A 21,276-nucleotide genomic window follows, 5' to 3' on the forward strand; every position below is an offset into this window, starting at 1 on the left:
TGAACCCTGAGTTGCACTGCAGCTTTGTGACCGACTCCAAAATATTTCCCCCACATCATGTCTCTTAAATCAAAAGCTATTAAAATGTATGTTTCTATTGTTTGCAGTTCTCATTTGTAAAAATCTGTCTTTGCAAATGCAGCAAAATCTAAACAGTCGGTACTATGATCATTTGAAAAGGTGAACACATTCAGCACTTTTTCCTAAATAACAGGTTAAGTTCACCGTTGGTACTTAATGGAGCACATGTGAGCTGCTGTGTTGAGGCAGGAGAGACACCCACACTCCGTTTTACTGACAATAGCAGAAAAGCTGCTGGTGCCACCCCCTCATACTCTAAAAGCACACGACTTCCAGGAAACCTGTGCTTGCTATATTTCCCCCAAACAGCTTAACATGTGGCTCATACTTTCAAGACTACTTTGCTCTTTATATATTTATACTTTGCTTTTTCAGATTTCTCTAAGTGAAGTCAAAAGATAAGATCCAATTTTTTTTTACCAGTACATAAAAGTGAAAATAACCAGTCACACAGGGAAACATATAGACATATATTAAGAACTAAACACAAACTGCTTTTCACCTGCTATAATGAACCTGGAATTGAACAGAGCCATGCATGTATGTATAAATACCAAATCTGAATGTGACACCAGAAAGTATTCACACCCTTTTATTTTTGCTTATGCGAATTAGAACATTGGTCTAAATTGAGATTTCTTTTCAAAAACGTTTAGGAAATACTCAAAATGGAGCACAGTGAGAAAAGGGTAGCTTGAGAATAATACCCCAAGTACTAAAAAGTCAAGATTTAACATAATTGTAATAAATAGCACAAAATAAATAGGCTTGATTAAGTCCAATTGTGTTGACCAGCTGTTTGTGTGATTTGGAGGCTGCAGCGCCTCCGACTGGAAGATTGTGAGAAGAATTGTGAGGACAGCAGAGAGGAACATGGGGCCCCACTTCCCTCCATAAAAGACATTTTATCCCTGCGCTGCGTGTCCCGAGCCTGTAACATAAATGATCTCTCACACCCCCACCATGGTCTGTTCTCCCTGCTGCCCTCTGGTAAGAGACTTCATTGCATGCACTGCAGGATCCAGCAGATTCTGTAACAGCTTTTCCCCCGCTGCCATTAGACTGCTGAACTGGACACTGCATCACACTAAACTTTGCTTGTAGGGAACTGGGGAGCGCATTGAAAGACTGATGCAACCTAGATCGGCAAAGCATCGCCTTCACAGATCATGCCGCCCAGCTGTGCTTGGACTTTAAAATCTTCACTGCTTGCAAAAGGCCTAGTAAGTTTGTATACGATCAAGCTGTAAGTTGGATAACTTCTCTGATCAAGACTTGCTTTTTAAAGTCATGAAAACCATGATTTTAACAGTTTCTAATGTGCTATTTCATGTGTTAATGATTTTTTGAATTTTTCTCGTGTTTTCTATCAACTTGCATATTTTTCTTTCACATCCAGTTCATTCTTTTCCCCTTCTGGATTTTATCATATTGGTCTATTTTATAACTGAATTTCCCCTCTGTGGAGCAGTAAAGGGCAGCTTTTGGATTGCCTTGCTGCATAAATAATTATTGGCAGTAAATTATAAACAAAATTGTCGAACCGAACAAAGGAGGATCTTAAGTCTATGTATTAAGGATGTAAAACCAAATTTGGAATGCCTTACTGCCATTAAATTTGTTCACTGTAAGTCTGCTGGATTGTTCTATTGTAAATAAACCAGCCATTGAGTTCATTCCAAACAATAATTTGCCATTTCTGGATTATGACTTAGTAGCCAAGCTTAGAACAGTTTTCCAAGTCTGTGTCCAGAGTGCAAATAACCAGAAAAAAAACTATTTGAAAGATCAACTCTGAATTATAGTCCAAAAAACAATTAGGAAACATTGTTTCACTTTCTTGGGCTTAATTTCTCCAACTTGTCACATTTGCAGATGAATCTTAGACTTGTCTTGTTTACAGAAGTATAAAACAAAAAGTTTGTAACAGCTCTCTGGACAATTTCATTTTTAAAGTGCAGCCTTGAAAAATAGTTAAAAATGCAATATATAAAGAATCTACAGAGGGTCCTCCAGTCAAAATGCTAATTGCAGCAAGAAATTTCCACTCTGTAAACCAGGCATTTTGCACACAAAAAACCCTTCTATATAGCTTTGCAGTAGATTCTAGGTTGTCAGGTTCTAGCATCAGTTACATGAAACTACTTCCCACCCACCTCAATAACTTGTTTAAAAGTTAAGTTCAACTTTAGTTTCAAAGACTCATTTCAGTGAAAAGTCAGATTTTAGGTAATTTTTGACAGTTCTTTGCCCGGTCTCTTTAAACGAAGTTCTGGTTTTTCCAGGCAGGCTCTCTGAAATTAACATTATGATTAACTCAAATTTAATGCTTTTTAATACTCTTCAAATTAGATTTTTTGTTTTTTAAATGCCACATTAAACACATTTAATGAATTTTAAAGCCAATTAAGGCCTTCATTTAAAAAATTGAATGACCTGCAGAAACCCTGTTTCTAAGTGTTGTTACTATTCTATATAGAAGTTTTAGTTCAGTTCCATTTGTACTTGTATAGCAGATAAACAGCCCATTTAGTTAATGTCAGGGATGCATGTCCAACAACTGCAGCTCCCTCTAGTGGAGAGATGTGGCTTCTGCAAAACAGACCAAATCCAAATAGATTCTTTCAGGGTAGAGAAAGTAAATAAGGAGGCAGAGATACAAAACAAGGTATTACCATCTTTATTTTTTTGCAAAAAACAAGACTTCGAATACAGTTTAACCTGAACTCAGGCAAAGATTCAGACAGTCCTCTCTCCTCTCCATGCAGCATTGCACATAACATTACCCCCCAAAGAAAGTGGACTTTGATAATGGAATGCATCAGTCCCATATTAGAACATTTACAGATAACATTAAGGTTGGAACGTTACTTTAAAATAAAGGTCACCTTAAACTTTCACAGCAAAAAGAAAACTGCTTTTCTTTAAAGGTCTTGCAGTGGAAGAGCCCAGTGACACTGGGTCTCCACACTACAGGAATGTTTATCATTTGCAGTTACTGGAATTTTAAAAGAATGTACTACGGCAAAGTGGGGTTAAAGTGTTTGGAATCAAAGTGTAGGGTCAGTTTAATCAACTTCCTCCATGCGTGAAGCATCGTCGTCACCTTCTAGGGGCGGCATCTCTTCTGGGACAGTTGTGGTGGTTGGCTCCTCTGTGGGAATATCCTCATCATCGATGCCTGGAAAACACATTTATTAGTTTGCTGCACCCGACAGACACAAAGGTTAAGCCAACTCAAATGGAGGTCACCCTTACCCAGGCCAAGTTTGATCATTCTGTAGATTCTGTTGGAGTGGGTCTGTGGGTCGTCCAAAGAGAACCCTGAGGACAGCAGGGCAGTTTCAAAAAGTAGAACCACCAGGTCCTTTACAGCTTTGTCGTTCTTGTCAGCCTCGGCCTTCTGCCTCAGGGTCTCCATGATTGGGTGGTCAGGGTTGATCTCCAAATGCTTCTTGGCCATCATGTAGCCCATGGTGGAGTTGTCCCTTAGCGCCTGGGCCTTCATGATCCTCTCCATGTTGGCCGTCCAGCCGTAGGTGCTTGTGACAATGCAGCAGGGGGACGACACCAGTCTGTTGGAGACGGTGACCTTCAGACAAGAGGGTGACAGGTTAGAGCATGCAGTTAAAAAAAACCCCAAAGTCATTCCAGCCAAATCCTGTCAAGTCACCCACCTTCTCCACTTTCTTGTCCAGGATCTCCTTCATGAGCTTGCACAGGTTCTCATATTTGGCCTTGTCCTCCTCCATCTTTTTCTTCTCCTCCTCATCCTCTGGCAGCTCCAGACCCTCTTTGGTGACAGAAACGAGGGCCTTTCCATCAAACTCCTTCAGCTGCTGCACACAGTACTCGTCGATGGGCTCAGTCATGTAGAGCACCTCGAAGCCACGCTTGCGGACACGCTCAACGAAAGCAGAGTTTGCCACCTGGTCTTTGCTCTCACCTGGAAGAGGGGGAAAAGAACTTAAAATTTTCATTTCTAAACAAATGCTACAGATTAAAAATTATTTGTCAAAGCTTACCAGTAATGTAGTAGATGGACTTTTGGTTCTCCTTCATGCGGGTGAGGTATTCTGTCAGGGAGGTCATCTCGTCTCCAGACTGGGAGCTGTGGTAGCGCAGCAGCTCAGAAAGCTTCTTGCGGTTCTGGGAGTCTTCGTGGATGCCGAGCTGCAGACAGAGTTAAAGATAGAAAAGATTCTTTCAGGTTGATCAAATAGTCCACTTGGTTCATTACAATCTTTTTACAACTTTAAATGTATTCTCATTTTCAGAACTACCCAAATCTAAAAGTGAAATATATTCATGACTGTTTAAGCAGCATCTTTAGTAGCAGATCCAGCATAGATACCTTGAGGTTCTTAGAGAAACCCTCGTAGAACTTTTTGTAGTTTTCTTTGTCCTCTGCCAGCTCTGCAAACAGCTCCAGACATTTCTTCACAATGTTTTTACGGATGACTTTCAGGATCTTGCTCTGCTGCAGCATTTCTCTGGAGATGTTTAGAGGCAGGTCCTCAGAGTCCACAACACCACGGACAAAGTCTAGAAGGATAAAGGTGCAAAGTTTTACCGTGTTGCCGCTTTGGCTTACACCTTATACTATATTTCAGGGTAGGAGTGCGGCTGAACTTACTCAGGTATTCTGGGATGAGCTCCTCACAGTTGTCCATGATGAAGACTCTTCTCACATACAGTTTGATGTTATTCTTCTTCTTCTTGTTCTCAAAGAGGTCAAAAGGTGCCCGGCGGGGAATGAAGAGCAGTGCCCGGAACTCTAACTGGCCTTCAACTGAGAAGTGCTGAATGAGAAGAGCCAAAGTTAATCAGCTACATTTAGCCACTGTATCTGAATCCATCTTCAAGAGGTCTTACATACCTTGACAGCTAGGTGATCCTCCCAATCGTTGGTCAGACTCTTGTAGAATTCACCATATTCCTCATTTGTGATGTCATCAGGGTTCCTGGTCCAGATGGGCTTGGTCTTGTTCAGCTCTTCCTGATCGATGTACTTCTCCTTGATCTTCTTTTTCTTCTTCTTGTCCTTGTCTTTGGAGTCTTCCTCATCATCTGAGCCAACATCCTCAATCTTGGGTTTGTCCTCACCTTCCTCTTTCTCCTCCTCCTTCTCTGCCTTTTCCTCCTCTGCCTCGTCATCACTGATCTCCTTGTCACGCTCCTTCTCAACCTGAAGAGAGCAAAGCCAGTTTAAAATTGTGTCCAGTAACAGTTTTAATAAATGACATGGGTGATCAATGTTTGGCTCTTACAAACAGGGTGATGGGGTAGCCAATGAACTGCGAGTGCTTCTTGACGATCTCCTTGACCCGCTTTTCCTCGATGTACTCAGTCTGGTCTTCCTTCAGGTGCAGAATAATCTTAGTTCCACGGCCAATGGGCTCACCTGTTAAAATGAGGATTCCATTAGAACAGAAAATAGGAAGGCAAACTGATGTTCTTCAAAAGCAGAACACACCCACCATTGTCGACCTTGACTGTGAAGGATCCTCCAGCAGATGACTCCCAGGCGTACTGTTCGTCATCATTGTGCTTTGTAATGACCACCACCTTCTCAGCAACAAGGTAGGCGGAGTAGAAACCCACACCAAACTGACCGATCATGGAGATGTCAGCACCAGCCTAGAAGAAAACAAGGTCCATTAAAACTTATCCAAATCCTCAAAGTTAACAAAATGCAACAAGTCCAACTGTGTTCAACTAGTCTAATTGGTACCTGGAGGGCCTCCATGAAGGCCTTGGTTCCAGACTTTGCAATCGTTCCCAGATTGTTAATGAGGTCAGCCTTGGTCATGCCAATCCCTGTGTCGATCAGAGTCAGGGTGCGGTCTGCTTTGTTTGGGATGATCTCGATCTTCAGATCCTTGCCACTGTCCAGCTTTGAAGGGTCGGTCAAACTTTCGTAGCGGATTTTGTCCAGAGCCTAAAGACGCAGGAAGTCAGATCATCAACGACTCAAACCGTTAAAAGTTCATACTGAGGCTTTCCTAAACATAAAGACTTTGTGTACACTTACATCAGATGAGTTTGAGATCAATTCCCTGAGGAAGATCTCCTTGTTGGAATAAAAGGTGTTGATGATCAGGGACATGAGCTGAGCGATCTCTGCCTGGAAGGCAAAGGTCTCCACCTCCTCCTCTTGGTGCATTTCTTCAGGCATCTGGACAGAAGAATCAGAAACATTTAAAAGGACAGTTACAGACATTAAGTGAAGGTTACCCATGGTAAACAAAATGCTGGGCTTTGTCCTAAACCTTAAATATATTGATAACATTAAGGTCATACATTTATTGTATTGGATGAGCACAACATTTAGTATAGATATGAAACAGTCTTGTTTCTATGAGACTAAATAAAATAAATGAACATGGTGCAACAAAACCTTCAAAGCAAAGATGAATATATGCATTTATGATATAGGGGTAAAAATATGAAATTTCCAGTAAACAGTTAATTTCAAAGAACTGATTGTTATCTAGTAAAATAAGATTCTTCTAAAAAAAACAAATAAAGCTACATTATACAACTTCAACAAATATAGAAAATCTGTTAAAAGAAAAACCCAATTTAGTTTCATAAAATGGAAAGTCTATGTTGGACTAGTTGCAGATCTTGACGAGAGTGTTTTTCCAGGTTGGGACAGTTTCTAGAATCTACCACACATGAGCGGAAGGAAGTGTCTCTCAAACATGGCGTCTTTGCCCAGACAATGAAACCGAAAACACGTGCTTAGGAGCGGCAAACGGCGAAATTACACCATTTATCTAAATTTTAACTTATTCGGGAATGCCTACAAGCGAAAGTTTGTTAAACTAAGCACAGAATGACAAACTAGCATCATTAGGCTCAGGCCCGGCTACGGCCGTAGCAAAATCCTGACGCTTTGCGTCATTTTTCGACAGTTGGATAAAGGGGCATTTCAGAAAAAGTTGGTAGAATACACTTTAATGTGTTCTACTTCAAAAAGTAGAGTCTATAGACAGTTTTCCCCCCACCAACAACATAATAAAGGCAATATCTACATTTAGTTTTAGTCGTTTAACAGTCGTTAATCAGGTTTAAAACATCTCACTCGATTACGTAAGAGATCGTTACCACCATTATTTCCCCTCCAATTATGATACTCATACATTTACACAGCTCTGCAACCAGATCCAATAAACAAACACAATAGGTTGAGTTTAAACAAACTCATCTTGATGGACCATCGATTCAGCTGCGTAACCTCTACCCCACCTGCCTGACATCACAGTGCAGCAGTGCCGCATTCAAGCTGCTCGGCATCAGTTACTACGCACGTTCACAGGGCAAAACAAAGTGTTTCTCAGCGAATCGCACATCAATTACAAACTCCGTAGATGTGCAGGTAATTAAACGTAGGCCTATAACCGCTTTAAATGAAGGACAACTCTAAACGGTTGACATGACTCATGAGCTCTTAATCAGTGACATTTTTTCTCCATTTCTAGGTAGCTTGATTAAAAAAATCAAAACGTAAATATAAAGTGATATGTGATGTTTTAAAAATCGGCACTGCACGTACGTACCTTGTTATCGAGTGGATTTTTCTTGAATAAAATGCAACAAAAGCGTTGTCCCCTGTGCTCACTGATGGGAGAAAAAGGAAAGGAACTTAATGTTACAGCACAGGGAGTCTATATACACGTGGGTCCTGGTGTATCCCTCCGCGTCACCTCGTTTATTGCAACCAGATTAAGTGAAAGCAAATGTAGATAAAACTGGAATCTATGACGCTTTAGTCGTATATTAATAATAATAATGAAAAAATTGTAATAGAAATAAAGGGCAATACAATTCTAATAAAATCTATGGATGATTTCACAATCTCATATGATATATTTATACTTAACGCAGTATAAAAATTGCCTGTTTAATTATCGGCAAAGTTTTAATTGTTCTGTGTCAATTGACAAAGAAGTAAACATCCAAATATTTTATTAAATCCATATTATACTTTAATGACAGTAATGTCGCCTCGCTATTTCAAGCTTCCTGTTGTCTCCATCTTGTGGCAGTTCGAGGAAGCGCAGAAGGTATAAAATTGACGAAACGTTCAAACATAACAGGTTAGGTTTAAAATGTTGGTGCAATGCAACTGCATATGACTTAAAAGTCAAATGATAAAAATACATAGATAAAAAAAACTGGCTAACCTCCTGGTAATTTCACAAACAATAGCGATCTTTTTAATGTGATGGAGGAATATTTCGTACAGAGGAGGGCGTGCTTCGTTTGTTCTAGCATGTTCCATGAAAATCCCGCCCAAGCCTGACGTCACAAACTTGAAAAGAACTGTGAATCTCGCGATACTTCAGCAACAACCGAACTATAGAACTATTATTATTATTATTATTATTATTATTATTATTATTATTGTCACTAGCATCTTTAAGTAAGTTGAGAATTTATCTGTTAATTTTTTTTATTAAAGACGCCAATGACACAATTTAAGTTGACGTCCAAACGTTGATATCTAAATCTAAAAGAAGTTTTGTTTGTTAATAAGGGACACTTTTGTGCTTAAAGGGTTAGAAATGGAGCTTATAGATATCCATTTATTTTATAAAAAGTGTAAGGACATAAAAAATGTATTAACAGAGGTATGCACATACGTTTTTATTATTTGCACGCTAGTGCAATAGTGGGACCTTGGATAAGTATTATTATTAATAAGTATTAGTATTAAATATTATGGTACTGTAAATGGATTAGATGTGTTTGGCTCTGACAGTTTTTATTACATTAAAATTGATGCTATTTACTGAACTTGAGAGCAAAATTTCATTTTGTATAAACTGTGTATACTAAATGGGAATAAAAGTTTTCTGCAGAAAAGCTTGCACTAAGGACCAGAAGGTTACGGAGCTGCTTCTTGCTTCTTGAATCTTGCAATGTCATGAGTTGGGAACTGACACTTTAACTGTCTCTCTGTAAATCTTTTTGGTAAATATTAAATACAATTTAAAGCTGGAATGTTTATTTTGACGCGCAGCCTTTTAGGATGACTATTAAGTTGAAAACAATCAGCCCATGGCTATTTCTCTGTTACTGAGCATGATTCTCGCCGCCCAAACAGCCACAGCCTGATACACAAAACAAACGCACTTATCCGGATCCTTGAAGCGCATGCGCACGAGTGTTTTTTTGAAGGCCGTGGCTAGCAACTGTGCTAATCTATCGTCCTATACTATAGCGACTTTTTCACCACAAATACTTTCTATATAATCGATTTTATCCAACTGTGCGCAACTACGTTTTGTGGTAAGTATACATGAACATTTTCGCATTTTTGAAAATACATTTTAAACGGCTAAAAGCCCAAATTGTATACATTGTCTAACGGCGAGTCAGGCTAATGTCAGGTTAGCATAATTTAGTTGTGCCGGGTATAGGAACGTGCTTGGTGTTAGCTTTAGCTAACTTAGCTAATTGTTTTTGGTTGTCACACTCAAAGTTAGTAAAGAGTTATTGTAGTTTGAATTCAACGAAGTTAAATTAGCTGAAACCCTCTCGAAAGACCCAGCTAATCTTATATAACATTCCACCAGAGTCGTATAAAAGTCATTGGCGATTTGTGTTTAAATATTGTGATATAGCAGGAAGTGAATCTTTTTGTGTGCCCAAGCCGTTAAGATATTGTTTGCAGAGGCCTTGTACGGTATTATAAGTATATTTAAATTCCTTCAATGATTAACCTGATTAACTTTGTCAACCATGTGTTCATTAGGTCAGATCCACATTCAGGATGTCCTTCCCCCCTCATTTAAACCGGCCGCTGTTGCCCCCTCCTGGGATCCCTCATCAGTATCCTGGCTTCCCTGCAGGTAAGCACCCTCCTCCTTTATGGAGTTATAGACTTACATTACTGCAAATTGTAAAAATTGCAATTATCTTGCAATCTGATTGCGTTTATTAAGCCAGTTCCTCCCATGTTTCCGCAGAGTACAGTTCACAAATGTGTATCCCTATTTGTCAATATGCAAATTATATATAAATAACAAATACATCTGTGACTACAAACAACTACAAAAAAAACAAACTATGTGACTATATGGTACTTTTGAAACCTTATTTTTCCACTATATTCTGTAATTCTTTCCTTGGTTTGTCCAGTCAACTTTACTTTTAAGATATGCTAAGTTGTGACCTTTTTTTCCCTCCAATATATTTTATTGAATTTTCGCTTTTTTGATACAACAAAACTTACAGAGAACAAACTTGAGCTTTTAACATGTACTTATACACACTGACAGTAACAATAAGCACTTTGTGCATAGCTCCTCACACACTAAAGATATGCAGCCATCAGTTTGAAATTCAACTTTGCTATAATGATTAAGGTTTTTGTAAGCAATGTTTGATCTTATAATAGTTTTATTGCTTTACCTGATAGTATCACACTTGTCTCCTATGACATAAGCATGTTCTTGTGATTCGTTTATTCTTGCAGTTTTCTTTTCTTCTAACTGTATGCATTTCCTCTGTTTCAGGACCTCCAATGATCCCAGTTCACATGGGCATCATGGCCCCAGGGCCTGCAGTTATGGTTCCTTCTGTCCCTGTTGTCAGTAAACCTCCCGTTCCAAAGAAAGACCTTTCTATTATGCGAGCAAAGGACGATGAGAGCAGCGGGCCAACAACCACAGTGTTTGTGGGGAACATATCAGAGAAAGCTTCAGACATGCTGATCAGGCAGCTTCTAGCGGTAAGATGGAGACATCGGTTACATTTTTGGATGAGCTTAGCTGTCCTAAATTTAATCTCTTCTGTACCAAGGAATACTATATATATATATATATATATATATATATATAGCTAACTTTTTCTTGTATCATTACAGAAATGCGGTATTGTTTTGAGTTGGAAAAGAGTTCAAGGAGCCTCTGGGAAGCTTCAAGGTAATTTAAACATCAATATACATTAAAAATAATGCATTTCTTTTTGTTTCATGGTCAAGCCTTATTTTATTTTACTCTATTGAACTGAATAATGACATAGGATACATAAATTCTTTCACTCATCTACCAAGCGCAATTTTTTTAATTAAATAGGCTGAAACTAGACACTTGCAGAATTGTTTGCCCGTACTCCAGTAGGAGGATTCTAGTTTGTCAATGAGCAATGTAAATAAGGAGGAAAACGGTTCTGGTGTTAACTCAGTTCCTACGCAGTCTGGAAAATGATTGGATTGCATTTGACCGTTTCTCTGGAAATATTTTAAGAGTGTAGGGTGGGAAACGCTTAATTTAACATGTTGTTCAACCTGTGTTGCAGCGTTTGGGTTCTGTGAATACAAGGAGCCAGAGTCTACTTTGCGAGCTCTGCGGTTGCTTCATGACCTGCAGATTGGAGACAAAAACCTGCTGGTGAAGGTCGATGCAAAAACAAAAGCTCAGCTGGATGAGTGGAAGGCCAAGAAGAAGACAACAAATGGGGTATGAATACGTTTTTGTTTGATGCTTGTTGCTTCACGACTAACTTTGTTTAATAACTGAATACAAACTTAGGCTAAAGTGTTAAAAAAAAAAAAAAAAGTATCTCAATCGGAAGGTGACTGATTTGAGTATTTGTGTATTAGCAAAATAAGACGTCAGATGACGGAGGAGCTGATGAGGAGGAGGTCCTTGATGAGGAGACAAAGAAGAGAGATCAAATGGTCAAAGATGCCATCGATGGCCTGATGCGTGAATATGCTGCAGAGCTTAATGCGCCTTCTCAGGATGATGACGCCCAGAGACGAAAGAGAAAAAAGGAAAAGAAAGAAGAGGTAAAGAATGGCTTTTTTTCACAAGTGTTTTATTTGTCATGAACTGTAAAATTAGATTTTATTTTTTAAATATAAACTGAGATAGTTGTTCCCTTTTTCCGTACAGGATGACATCAACACTATTGACATTGAGGAGGACAAGCGGGACCTGATTTCCAGAGAGATTAGTAAATTTCGCGACACTCACAAGGTAAAGTGGCTTCATTTATTTTACACTTGACATTACAGGTTTTGGCCAGCAGTTTCTCACTAGTTCACTTCTAGAGTTGAAAAATTTTGATTAGAACTGATGTCTGTATCCTGCATCCACAAATTGGCCGTCCCAAACATTTCCACCGTATGCATTACTGCAGCCTTTAATCTAGAAAACATTTTACCACAACAGATGACTGGTATTTAAATCACAATTCTTAGGGCCTGATTTGAAACCTGTGAGCTCCATAGTGAAATTATTAGGTGTGCCCGTTAGAGATCCATTTCTTCATTCATCACACAAAAATGCATGGAGACGATGTAAAGATACTTTAAAGCTAATCTATTCATTAAACCCCACCATTATGATAGTGATCATATGGTGACTAAAGCAAGATGAATCTCAGAGCTTTGGAAAAAGTTGCCAGGATAGGATGTAAGTATCAGCCTTCTTTTCCTTTATACATATACTGGGCGCCCCCCTCTTGAGGACTTGCATCGGGGCAACTGCACAGTTCTTTTAAGACCAGGGTCCAAGTTGCGTGTAATTCAGCCTACCTTGTGGCATTACAGATGACATATGAAACACATCCCTAATCATAAATGGCATCAGCAGGTCCCTGGAAGTCGGAAGTGTCAGTGAACCTGTGCAAGTTCTCCATAAATGACGGTCTGTCTTAATGGTGTTCATGTTGAAGCACAAGGACTCAGTAACCACTGCAGTGACTTTTGCTGTAACCTTTATTATGCTCGTGTGAAGTGGGGGCGCCCTCTCCACAGCAGTACGATGATCTGAAGACTGACAAGGTACGTGCTCTGTGTCTGAGTGTGTGTGTGTGTCATGATATCTTTCCTTCCTCCTACTCAAATAATCTGTTTTCTTTCCTTGCACAAAATGATTGTTAGTTATGAGAGGATGACTAAAAGAGGCACATGCTTCTTAATGGAAAACTAATGTAATAAGAGCCAAGCTGTTTGATATTCCTGATTTAATCTAAATGGACAGAGCCAAAATTTACTGAACTAAAATTAACACAAAAAAAAGAAGACAGCAATGTACTCATTAATTCCTGATTTATTTCATTACAGAGGTAAGTAAGAACAATATGCTCGGTAAGCCTTCGTGTCAAAGGGAAATAACAGTAATAAGTTATAGAATTAAAGCAATACTGTGTAACTTTTAACCACTAGGGTTTATAGACATGTAACTTCTAGGTTTGGCACTCCGGAAAGCAACTGTGTACACAGCATGATAACTTGAAACAGTCTTCCTCCTCGGTATGGAATCTGATAGCAGACCACTTAAGATCAGCTGAGAAGAAGGCAAGCGCACATTCAGCCCTTAGATTCAATCCTACATCGATTCTGAAAACCTGCCCGATCAGGTAAGTACCAATATCAGTTTTGTTACCCACAACAACTTTAGTTTAGTTTGCTCTCCTGTATAATGGGATCTCAGATTCTTGTACAGTTGGGTCTAGCGACTCGTTCAGTGACAGATCCAACCCTCTCAGATCCCCTTCTTTGAGAAGGTCAGCCCGCATGGAGCACTGATATCCACCAAGCACTTTATATTGACCTGAAAAATCATTAATATATCTCAAACTAAGCTTGTACTTGTGTCAAAAGTTATATGGTGTTGCTTTAAAAAAACTCTTAAACACTGTGGTGTGCTTTTTAATAACAACATTTGACAAAATTGTCTGTGTAAACTTTTCTGTTAATTTTTAAAAATCTTGTTCTTGCTCCATATACCGGAAGTTATTTATTAGGTGAGTAATGGTAGTATTAGCTATTACAGATTTCAGTTAATCGAATTAACCAGCTATTCATGACCACAGAGACGCGGATCAGATATTTCTCTCGTTAAATTTCAGATTACTGCTTCTGTGAGGTCGGATTGTCTGATTCTAATTTCTCTAAATTACATCAAAATACTACATTTAGTTTCTGGATCATTTCAACTATCCTAAAATATAAATTTTTTCTTTTTAATTTTTTTTATTTTTAAATAAAGATAACCCAAAATGTACAGAGCTGCATCCATTTAAAAATTGGGCAGAGGCAACTACAAATAACAACAAACTGTTAAGAACTACAACTAATCTGTTACTCATTTAGCTCAGTAATAGTAGTCAATGACAAAATATAGACAAGAGCATTCCTTTTGCTAAAATGAAAAGTACAGCTTGAAATGCAGTAGTTTAGCTTAAAACAACACTTTGACCTTAGGTCTATTGTTGTTATCCCTGTTAATCCTTTACCTATCTCGCGTTACACCCAAGGCTTTTCATTAGTCTCTTTTTTTTTTAAGTAATATGCAGTTTTACTTTTTTTAACACCTCAAAGAAAAATAAGTTGCATGTAAAGTCAGGTTGTTTCTTGCATGTACACATTAGAGGAATTAAAGCCTTGTGTGTAATGCTGCGTAATTGTATGGGTGGATCTGTGTGAGTGTGTGATTAGACAAGAAGAGCTGCTGAAGACTTCTGCAGGGGTAAGACTGCTTCTACAATTTCATATATCTGTGCAGAAATGTAACTAATGTTCATCATTTTCATTTCTTTATGTAGAGTTACTCCAATGCAGTGTTTCCCACTAAATTGAAAGGCTATTGTTGATGATTATGTTGATTGCTTAAGAAAAACAAAAAACCCCATAATGTTTTTCCTTTATATACCGTGTGACCTGCTTTCCTCCCAGGCCTAACTTAAAAGGCTTGTAGGGGCAGCGAAGGGCTGAGTCCGTAGTTCAACACCTGTAAGTCACAAACAACTAGTTCAACCAAAGACTGATGCCTGTTTCTGTTTTTGTTTTTCTTTTTTTTTCTGGAAAGAAGGGATCTTAAGGAAGAAAAAGTATTTTTCATTTGCTGCATTTTCTTATGAATGCCACATATCAACTGTGCTCCACAGATCTATTTGAGTGGTTTCCAGTTACATTCATGCTAAAATGTAGTGTTCCCTCACTTTTGAAGCAACAAAGTGCATCATGTTGCTTTAGTCTCTCTGTGAGCGGGAGTCTTCAGCTAGGATTGTGGCTTCCTAGTTTTTAGGCTATGTTCCTTGAAAACTTTTCAAAATCTGGAAACCACTTGATCTGTGTACCCATGTCGGCTTATTGCAAACGGTTATTGGATGTCAAATGGCAAGCGCTGAACCCATCTGTGTTTTGCTCTGCAGAAACTAGAAGAGGAGAAAGACAAGCGAGAGAAAGAACGGCTGGAGTTTGAGCGCGAAAGGAGGGAACGTGAAAAAGAGCGAGAGCGTGAAAGAGAACGCCGGGACCGGGAAAGAGAGAAGGAGCGTGAGAGGGAGAGGAAAAGGGAACGGGAACAAGAGCGGGAAAGAGACAGAGACAAAGAACGTGACCGCAGGACCAGAGAGAGTGAGCCACAGAGAGACTGGGATAGAGACAGGAGCGGCGAGCGCAGCCGATCCAGGTGAACGGATGTTAACCTTTTATTCTTTTACAGTAAAAGAAAGATTTGTGACAGAAAACATTTTGCAGATGTTAAGGCATTTATTTAATAATGGAATGCAAAAATATTAATCCTGATTTTAAATGCTTGGTTGCATCAAAAGCCTGATAAGTTATAAACTTCATTACACAAAATGAATTTCAGAATTTTATACACCAATACTACCTGAGGTAAATATTTATATGACTCAATTATGAATTAAATGAAACGCACGCTCTTTCTTCAGGTGTAGAAATAAATCTTATGTCTCCCCTGAAACTTCTCTGCATGAATGTTATCGACCTTCTGGAGAGGATATTATTCATATAACTTTCTTAACTGGACCTCAGTTCTCTACTAGAACAGTTTAAATTATGCCTTAATTGTTTCTCAGGCCCTTTACTAGTCTCCCCAGAAGGCCCTTCCAATGTTAATTAATTAATTACCTCTTTTTTTTTTTTTTTTAGGGCTGGAAATCATTTAACATTAGTAGTTATTTGAATGGAATTCAAATGCCTTAATCTTTTCGTTCTCTTGTTAAAAGCGAGACTGTAGGATCAATAATAACTACCATTTTGAAATGTTTTTTTTTACTTCGGTGAAATATGGTGCATGTAAACGATTCCTTAGGCTGCTTATGTAAATGGAACCACTGATTAGTTTATACTGTCCTGTATTAATGATGCGAGGTGAAACCCAGTAATCACAGCTCTGTATGTTGAGTTTAAGTTGTGTCACACTGGACGTCTGAGTTTTCTCAGCAAGTTTTGTGAAACAGCCCTGAAACTATGCTTAAGTGTTCCTAAATTTCATTTGTTGTCAGTTCTTATTATAATGATTGGGGGGATCATTACATTCAGTAAGTACATTATTGTAATCGTTTTTTGTTTAATGATACAAAGATGCACATTCAACCCATTTTTAAGTATTTGCATGAATCAAATTACAAATTTTAACACATTTAATAGAAAACAATAGATTTTCACTTTGTATTTTATATAATTAAACCTTTTTTTTTTACATTTCGAGCTAATCTTATCTGATCATAAACACTAACTGCAGATTTTTCCCCCCCCTGACCATAACATTAACCTTCAAGATAAACTGTCTTTTCCGCCTCTGAATAACAGTACATGCTGTTTTTTTTGTGTAGCAACCACTCTTTTATGACATACATTTGTCTAAGAGGATGTATTGTTTTTTTTTTTTTATGCATCATTAACGTTTTTTATAGGGAACTGAGCCGAGACAGAGAAAGGGAAAGAGGAAGGGACAAGAAGCGGGACCAAGAAGATGAAGAGGACGCCTATGAACGCAGGAAACTGGAACGAAAACTCAGAGATAAGGAGGCAGCATATCAAGAGGTAGAAAAATCTTCAAAAGGATTTCCCTTTCCTACATTGATTAGTACTAGTGGAGTAAAATTAATTGGCACATTTGTTTCTTAAATAATTCAAATTTCTTTTAAGAACATGACATTTTTTAGCTTATGGAATTCTGTGTCTTAACTTGAGCCCAATGGTCTATGTCACAGCGTCTAAAAAACTGGGAGCTGAGGGAACGGAAAAGGGCTCGAGATTATGCCAAGGAGGCAGAAAGGGACGATGAGCGCAGACGAGAAATGGTGAGAGCATGTTACATGGGCATAACTCCCACGCTCATTTTTCAGGGATTAACATTCACTATCTACTATATTTTACTTAGTTTTTGCTGCAAATATTTGTTATAAACATAGTAACTATTTTCTTTTATTAGGTAAAAGAAGGCAAACGACTGAAGGAATTTCTTGAAGACTATGATGATGACAGAGATGATCCCAAATATTACAGGTGAGAAAGAACAATAGAACAAGGCTGCAGTTGTGTGTACATAACTTAGAGTATAGCGCAATGATTGGGCAAATGTCCATCCATCCATCCATTATCTGACACGATTTTCCCGAGTGGGATCGCGAGGGGTGCTGGTGCTTATCTCCAACTGTCTATGGACGAGAGGCGGGGTACACCCTGGACAGTCCATCGCAGGGCAACACAGAGACAAACAGGACACACAACCACTCATGCACACACTCACACCTGAGGGGAATTTGGAGAAGCAACTTAACCTAACAGTCATGTTTTTGGACTGTGAGAGGAAGCCAGAGTACCCGGAGAACATGCAAACTCCATGCAGAAAGACCCTGGGCCGGGAATCAAACCTAGAATCTTCTTGCTGCAAGGCAGCAGTGCTACCCACTGCTCCACTGAGCAGCTCGATTCGGCAAATATTAATCTGCAAATGCACTAAATATGTACATAATTGAGACCAAAGCACCAATTCGTTATAGAAATGGCTGCATTTGTTACCAAAGTTTTTTTTCGCTACTTTATACATTTCAGAAAACTGTAAGACATTTTTAGGTTTCTACGGTCTGAGTAATTATAGAATAAAGGGGAATAGAAAATATTCGTATTTCAAGACTTCATTTACTGTCCAGTTGTCTAGTAGGTGTGTCTCCACCCTCCCCCTATATGTTCTCCTTTCCAAGGCTTTTTACATCAATTTTCCTTTTTGCTTTCTTTCCACACGGTGTCCTAATGTCTTTCATTTCCTCAATTTAATTCTTCATTCATTGTGTCCTTCCCCCTCATTTTGTCTCTCCCCCTCTTTTCTATTCTGCCTTAGCTGCCTTTTTTCCCTGAACATAACATAGCAGATATGTTAATTGTTTCAAAGGCTGATGTTCTCACTATGACCCCTAGGGGCAGTGCGCTACAGAGAGAAGGAGATGGAGGCGGACGAGCGTGACAGGAAGAGAGAGAAGGAGGAGCTGGAGGAGATCAGACAGAGGCTGTTAGAAGAGGGACATCCAGACCCAGACGCAGAGCTACGAAGGGTATATTTGTCTCTTTATAAAAGGTTCTCTGTGTTCTTTGTTTTATTTGCTGAGGAGGCATGCTGTCTGTTGTTGAAGGTCATTTTCCCCTCTGAGTCTCTCTATCTGCTTTAATGTGTTTGCTTTCCTCTTACCTGCTCGTTATTGGTCCAGATGGAAGAAGAGGAGGAGGAGCGTCTGAGACAGCCACCCATCATTCAAGAGCCTCCACCTGAGGAGCAACGTGAACGCCACAGGAGTTCTAGAGACCACAGAGAACGGAGACAGGAGCCCGAGAAGACAAAACCCATCTCCCGGCCTCATCACTCTGATGATGAGGTGGAGGAGGGTGAGGAGGCAGATTATGATAATGAAGAAGACAACAACCTTGAAGTAAAACCACAGGTGAAGCCAATGATGCGGCCAATCACAGCCGCTCCTTCAGTATCGTCTGCAAGTGGCAATGTTTCCCCTAACACGCCTGGAGAGGAGTCGCCCTGCGGGATCATCATCCCTCATGAAAACTCCCCGCCTGACGCTCTGCCGCAGGATGAAAATCGCCCTAAGATCGGCCTCAGCCTGAAACTGGGTGAGAGGACATCACCTTTTTTTTCCTTTTATTAGATGAGCTTTGCTCATATGCTTGACTTGGTGTCAAAATATGGGGGGAAAATAACGTTATAAAGTAAGTGGGTAAGAAAGGAGAACAAACATGTTGAATTGATATTAAATGCAGAGTTGTTGTAGATTTAGAAGTTGAACAGATCCGATAACCACTGTAGGATGATTCCCAACCAGGGCACAGACCTGCTTAAAAAAAACAAACCAACCACTTTAAGAAATATCTAGAGGTTCTTAAGAGTAATTTGCTCAGATGCCCTCATAAGAAAAAAAAAAAAAACATGAAATGGTTTCAAATGTCCAGATTATCCCAAATTAACAATATATTTGCTGGGAAACAAACTCATGTGATTCACTTGTGTCCTCATCAGTTGCTACTGGAAGCCCAAGCCAGCCTAACGCAGGCAAGAGGAAGAAGCTTCCAGTGGACAGCGTTTTCAAAAAGCTCGATGAAGAGGAGGCAGACGAACAGCCACGCAAGAGGAAGTTGGTGCCCCTGGATTACGATGATGACAAGAGCCTTGGTGTGGATGGTGCAGGACTCTCTAGCATAAAAGGAGCCAACACTGAAGAGAAACGCAAACACATCAAGAGCCTAATAGAAAAGATTCCAACCGCAAAACCAGAGCTGTTCTCCTACCCCCTGGACTGGACAATGGTGGACTCGGTTAGAACCCCCTTTTTTATTTTCTTACGTTCTCTATTTAATGACCAGGTTGACATGGTTTCCTCTTGTCTATTCACATCTTAACAAATTTCCTGTGTTTCTTGTTTCTCAGACGTTAATGGAACGACGTGTTAGACCCTGGATCAATAAAAAAATCATTGAGTACATCGGTGAGGAAGAGCCGACATTAGTGGACTTTGTGTGCTCCAAGGTAATGATCATATTAAAAATGTGTTCTGATTTGGAGAAAAACTGAAGACATGCTGACATTTTTTGTTTGCTCTCAGGTGATGGCTCACAGTATGCCCCAAAGTATCTTGGATGATGTTGCCATGGTGAGCAAATTTTATTCACATCAATGTTACCTGGCTGAGTGCCCTAATCCTTTATTACTGCAGATACCTCCCATTTGTTAACTAGTGAAAAGAGTTTAAGATTTACCTTTTAAAATGTTTCAATTCACTTAACTAGCCTGTTTTAATGTTTAACATTTAAAATAATCTTTGTTTCCTGCTCAGGTACTCGATGAAGAAGCAGAGGTCTTCATTGTAAAGATGTGGCGGTTGCTCATCTATGAAACCGAGGCAAAGAAAATTGGACTGGTGAAATAAGCAAAACACCGAAATAAAGAAGCCCCTCCCCCAAAGTGTTTATACAAGTGTCGTAAAATGACATCATCCTGAACAGACTGTACCGTTGACAGCAGATGCATTTTCTTTTTATGTAACACACTCAGGCTCCATGCACTTCCCCTCTGGTTGCAGGTGGTGACTGCATACATCTTGCTTCTGTAAATATGCGTCATTAAAATAAGGAAGGATTCCTGTTTAGACATCTAGAATTATAGTTTCCATCAGACCCATGCTTTTATTTCTATACCTGCAGTAATTGCAGTTGGTCAACAAGCTTTCCTGAAATGGTTTTGAGGTAATTGGCTTCCAGCTTAAAGTGGGTGGAATTAATCTGCACTTTGTATGCTTAACTCAGTACTTCTTTCCCGTTTTTACAGGGGTATTTATTAGGGGTTTGACATAATTCACTCTGTTAACCACATTCCTGATAATTAGACACGTCTTTTTGTCAAACCAACTGCAGAACAGATTTATGGGTGGCAACATCCTTGAAAGGAAAAAAAAAGCACACCTGCTAACCACTATGAGAAATGGAACTATGAACAGGAAAGTTGTCTTTCTGGGGTTGTGAAAATGTTTTTTTGTAATGGTGAACATTTGATTAAAGCATTTTTTTTTAAAGTGTGAAGCTTTTTTCCTCTTAACCAAGTTACCATCAGATTGCAGTATAAAGGTTCATAATTAATGTTTAAAAGCCTTTAATGCTGCAGGTTTTAATTAGCAATTCAAAATGTAAAGTATATATTTCAAATGATTCTTTACAACTAATCTTTGGTCTGCTAAAATCTTTAAACAAGACACAGAGAAATGAAAATTTCCAGAACTTTATTGATTTTTACGTGAGCTACACATGGAGTAGGTCTTGCTTGTAAAATACTGGAGCTAGAAGAAAACCTTGTGGTTGGATGTAGATAGATGAGCGTCTTAAATCAGTCACCAGTTGAAGAAACATGAATGCTGAAG

At 39.1% G+C, this 21,276-nt stretch overlaps 2 protein-coding genes across 2 annotated transcripts; one reads left to right on the forward strand and one right to left on the reverse strand.

Moving 5' to 3' along the window:
- Positions 1-2,772: 2,772 nt before the first annotated feature.
- On the reverse strand, positions 2,773-7,777 carry hsp90ab1 (heat shock protein 90kDa alpha family class B member 1). Its single transcript, XM_015369315.1, has 12 exons — positions 7,647-7,777; positions 6,116-6,259; positions 5,816-6,022; positions 5,562-5,721; positions 5,352-5,485; positions 4,961-5,269; positions 4,718-4,883; positions 4,436-4,626; positions 4,107-4,254; positions 3,759-4,027; positions 3,340-3,673; positions 2,773-3,262 (listed from the first exon to the last, which is right to left on the reverse strand). Exons 2-12 carry the CDS (start codon positions 6,257-6,259, stop codon positions 3,150-3,152), a joined length of 2,175 nt encoding a protein of 724 aa, XP_015224801.1. The 5' UTR covers positions 7,647-7,777; the 3' UTR covers positions 2,773-3,149.
- A 1,482-nt stretch (positions 7,778-9,259) lies between these two features.
- rbm25 (RNA binding motif protein 25) lies at positions 9,260-20,809 on the forward strand. Its single transcript, XM_015369047.1, has 18 exons — positions 9,260-9,381; positions 9,848-9,944; positions 10,611-10,825; positions 10,961-11,018; positions 11,395-11,555; positions 11,699-11,887; positions 11,994-12,077; positions 15,262-15,521; positions 16,774-16,903; positions 17,074-17,163; positions 17,295-17,368; positions 17,671-17,681; positions 18,281-18,414; positions 18,568-18,982; positions 19,386-19,681; positions 19,794-19,892; positions 19,969-20,016; positions 20,200-20,809. The coding sequence occupies exons 2-18, from the start codon at positions 9,866-9,868 to the stop codon at positions 20,290-20,292; spliced, it is 2,436 nt and encodes an 811-aa protein (XP_015224533.1). The 5' UTR covers positions 9,260-9,381; positions 9,848-9,865; the 3' UTR covers positions 20,293-20,809.
- The last annotated feature ends 467 nt before the right edge of the window (positions 20,810-21,276 follow it).

This window comes from Cyprinodon variegatus, unplaced genomic scaffold, assembly GCF_000732505.1.
Source record: "Cyprinodon variegatus isolate N-32 unplaced genomic scaffold, C_variegatus-1.0 Scaffold37, whole genome shotgun sequence".
Lineage (NCBI taxonomy): Eukaryota > Metazoa > Chordata > Actinopteri > Cyprinodontiformes > Cyprinodontidae > Cyprinodon > Cyprinodon variegatus.

What these genes read in the sequence shown, in the direction of transcription:
- rbm25 (XM_015369047.1), top strand. Translation starts at nt 9,866, where the DNA reads ATGTCCTTCCCCCCTCATTTAAACCGGCCGCTGTTGCCCCCTCCTGGG. An exon ending in TGATCAGGCAGCTTCTAGCG is followed by an intron (nt 10,826 to 10,960) that starts GTAAGATGGAGA and finishes GTATCATTACAG; the next exon opens with AAATGCGGTATTGTTTTGAG. An exon ending in AGCCTCTGGGAAGCTTCAAG is followed by an intron (nt 11,019 to 11,394) that starts GTAATTTAAACA and finishes CCTGTGTTGCAG; the next exon opens with CGTTTGGGTTCTGTGAATAC.
- hsp90ab1 (XM_015369315.1), bottom strand. Translation starts at nt 6,259, where the DNA reads ATGCCTGAAGAAATGCACCAAGAGGAGGAGGTGGAGACCTTTGCCTTC. An exon ending in GCTACCCCATCACCCTGTTT is followed by an intron (nt 5,270 to 5,351) that starts GTAAGAGCCAAA and finishes TGCTCTCTTCAG; the next exon opens with GTTGAGAAGGAGCGTGACAA. An exon ending in TGGACAAGAAAGTGGAGAAG is followed by an intron (nt 3,674 to 3,758) that starts GTGGGTGACTTG and finishes TCTTGTCTGAAG; the next exon opens with GTCACCGTCTCCAACAGACT.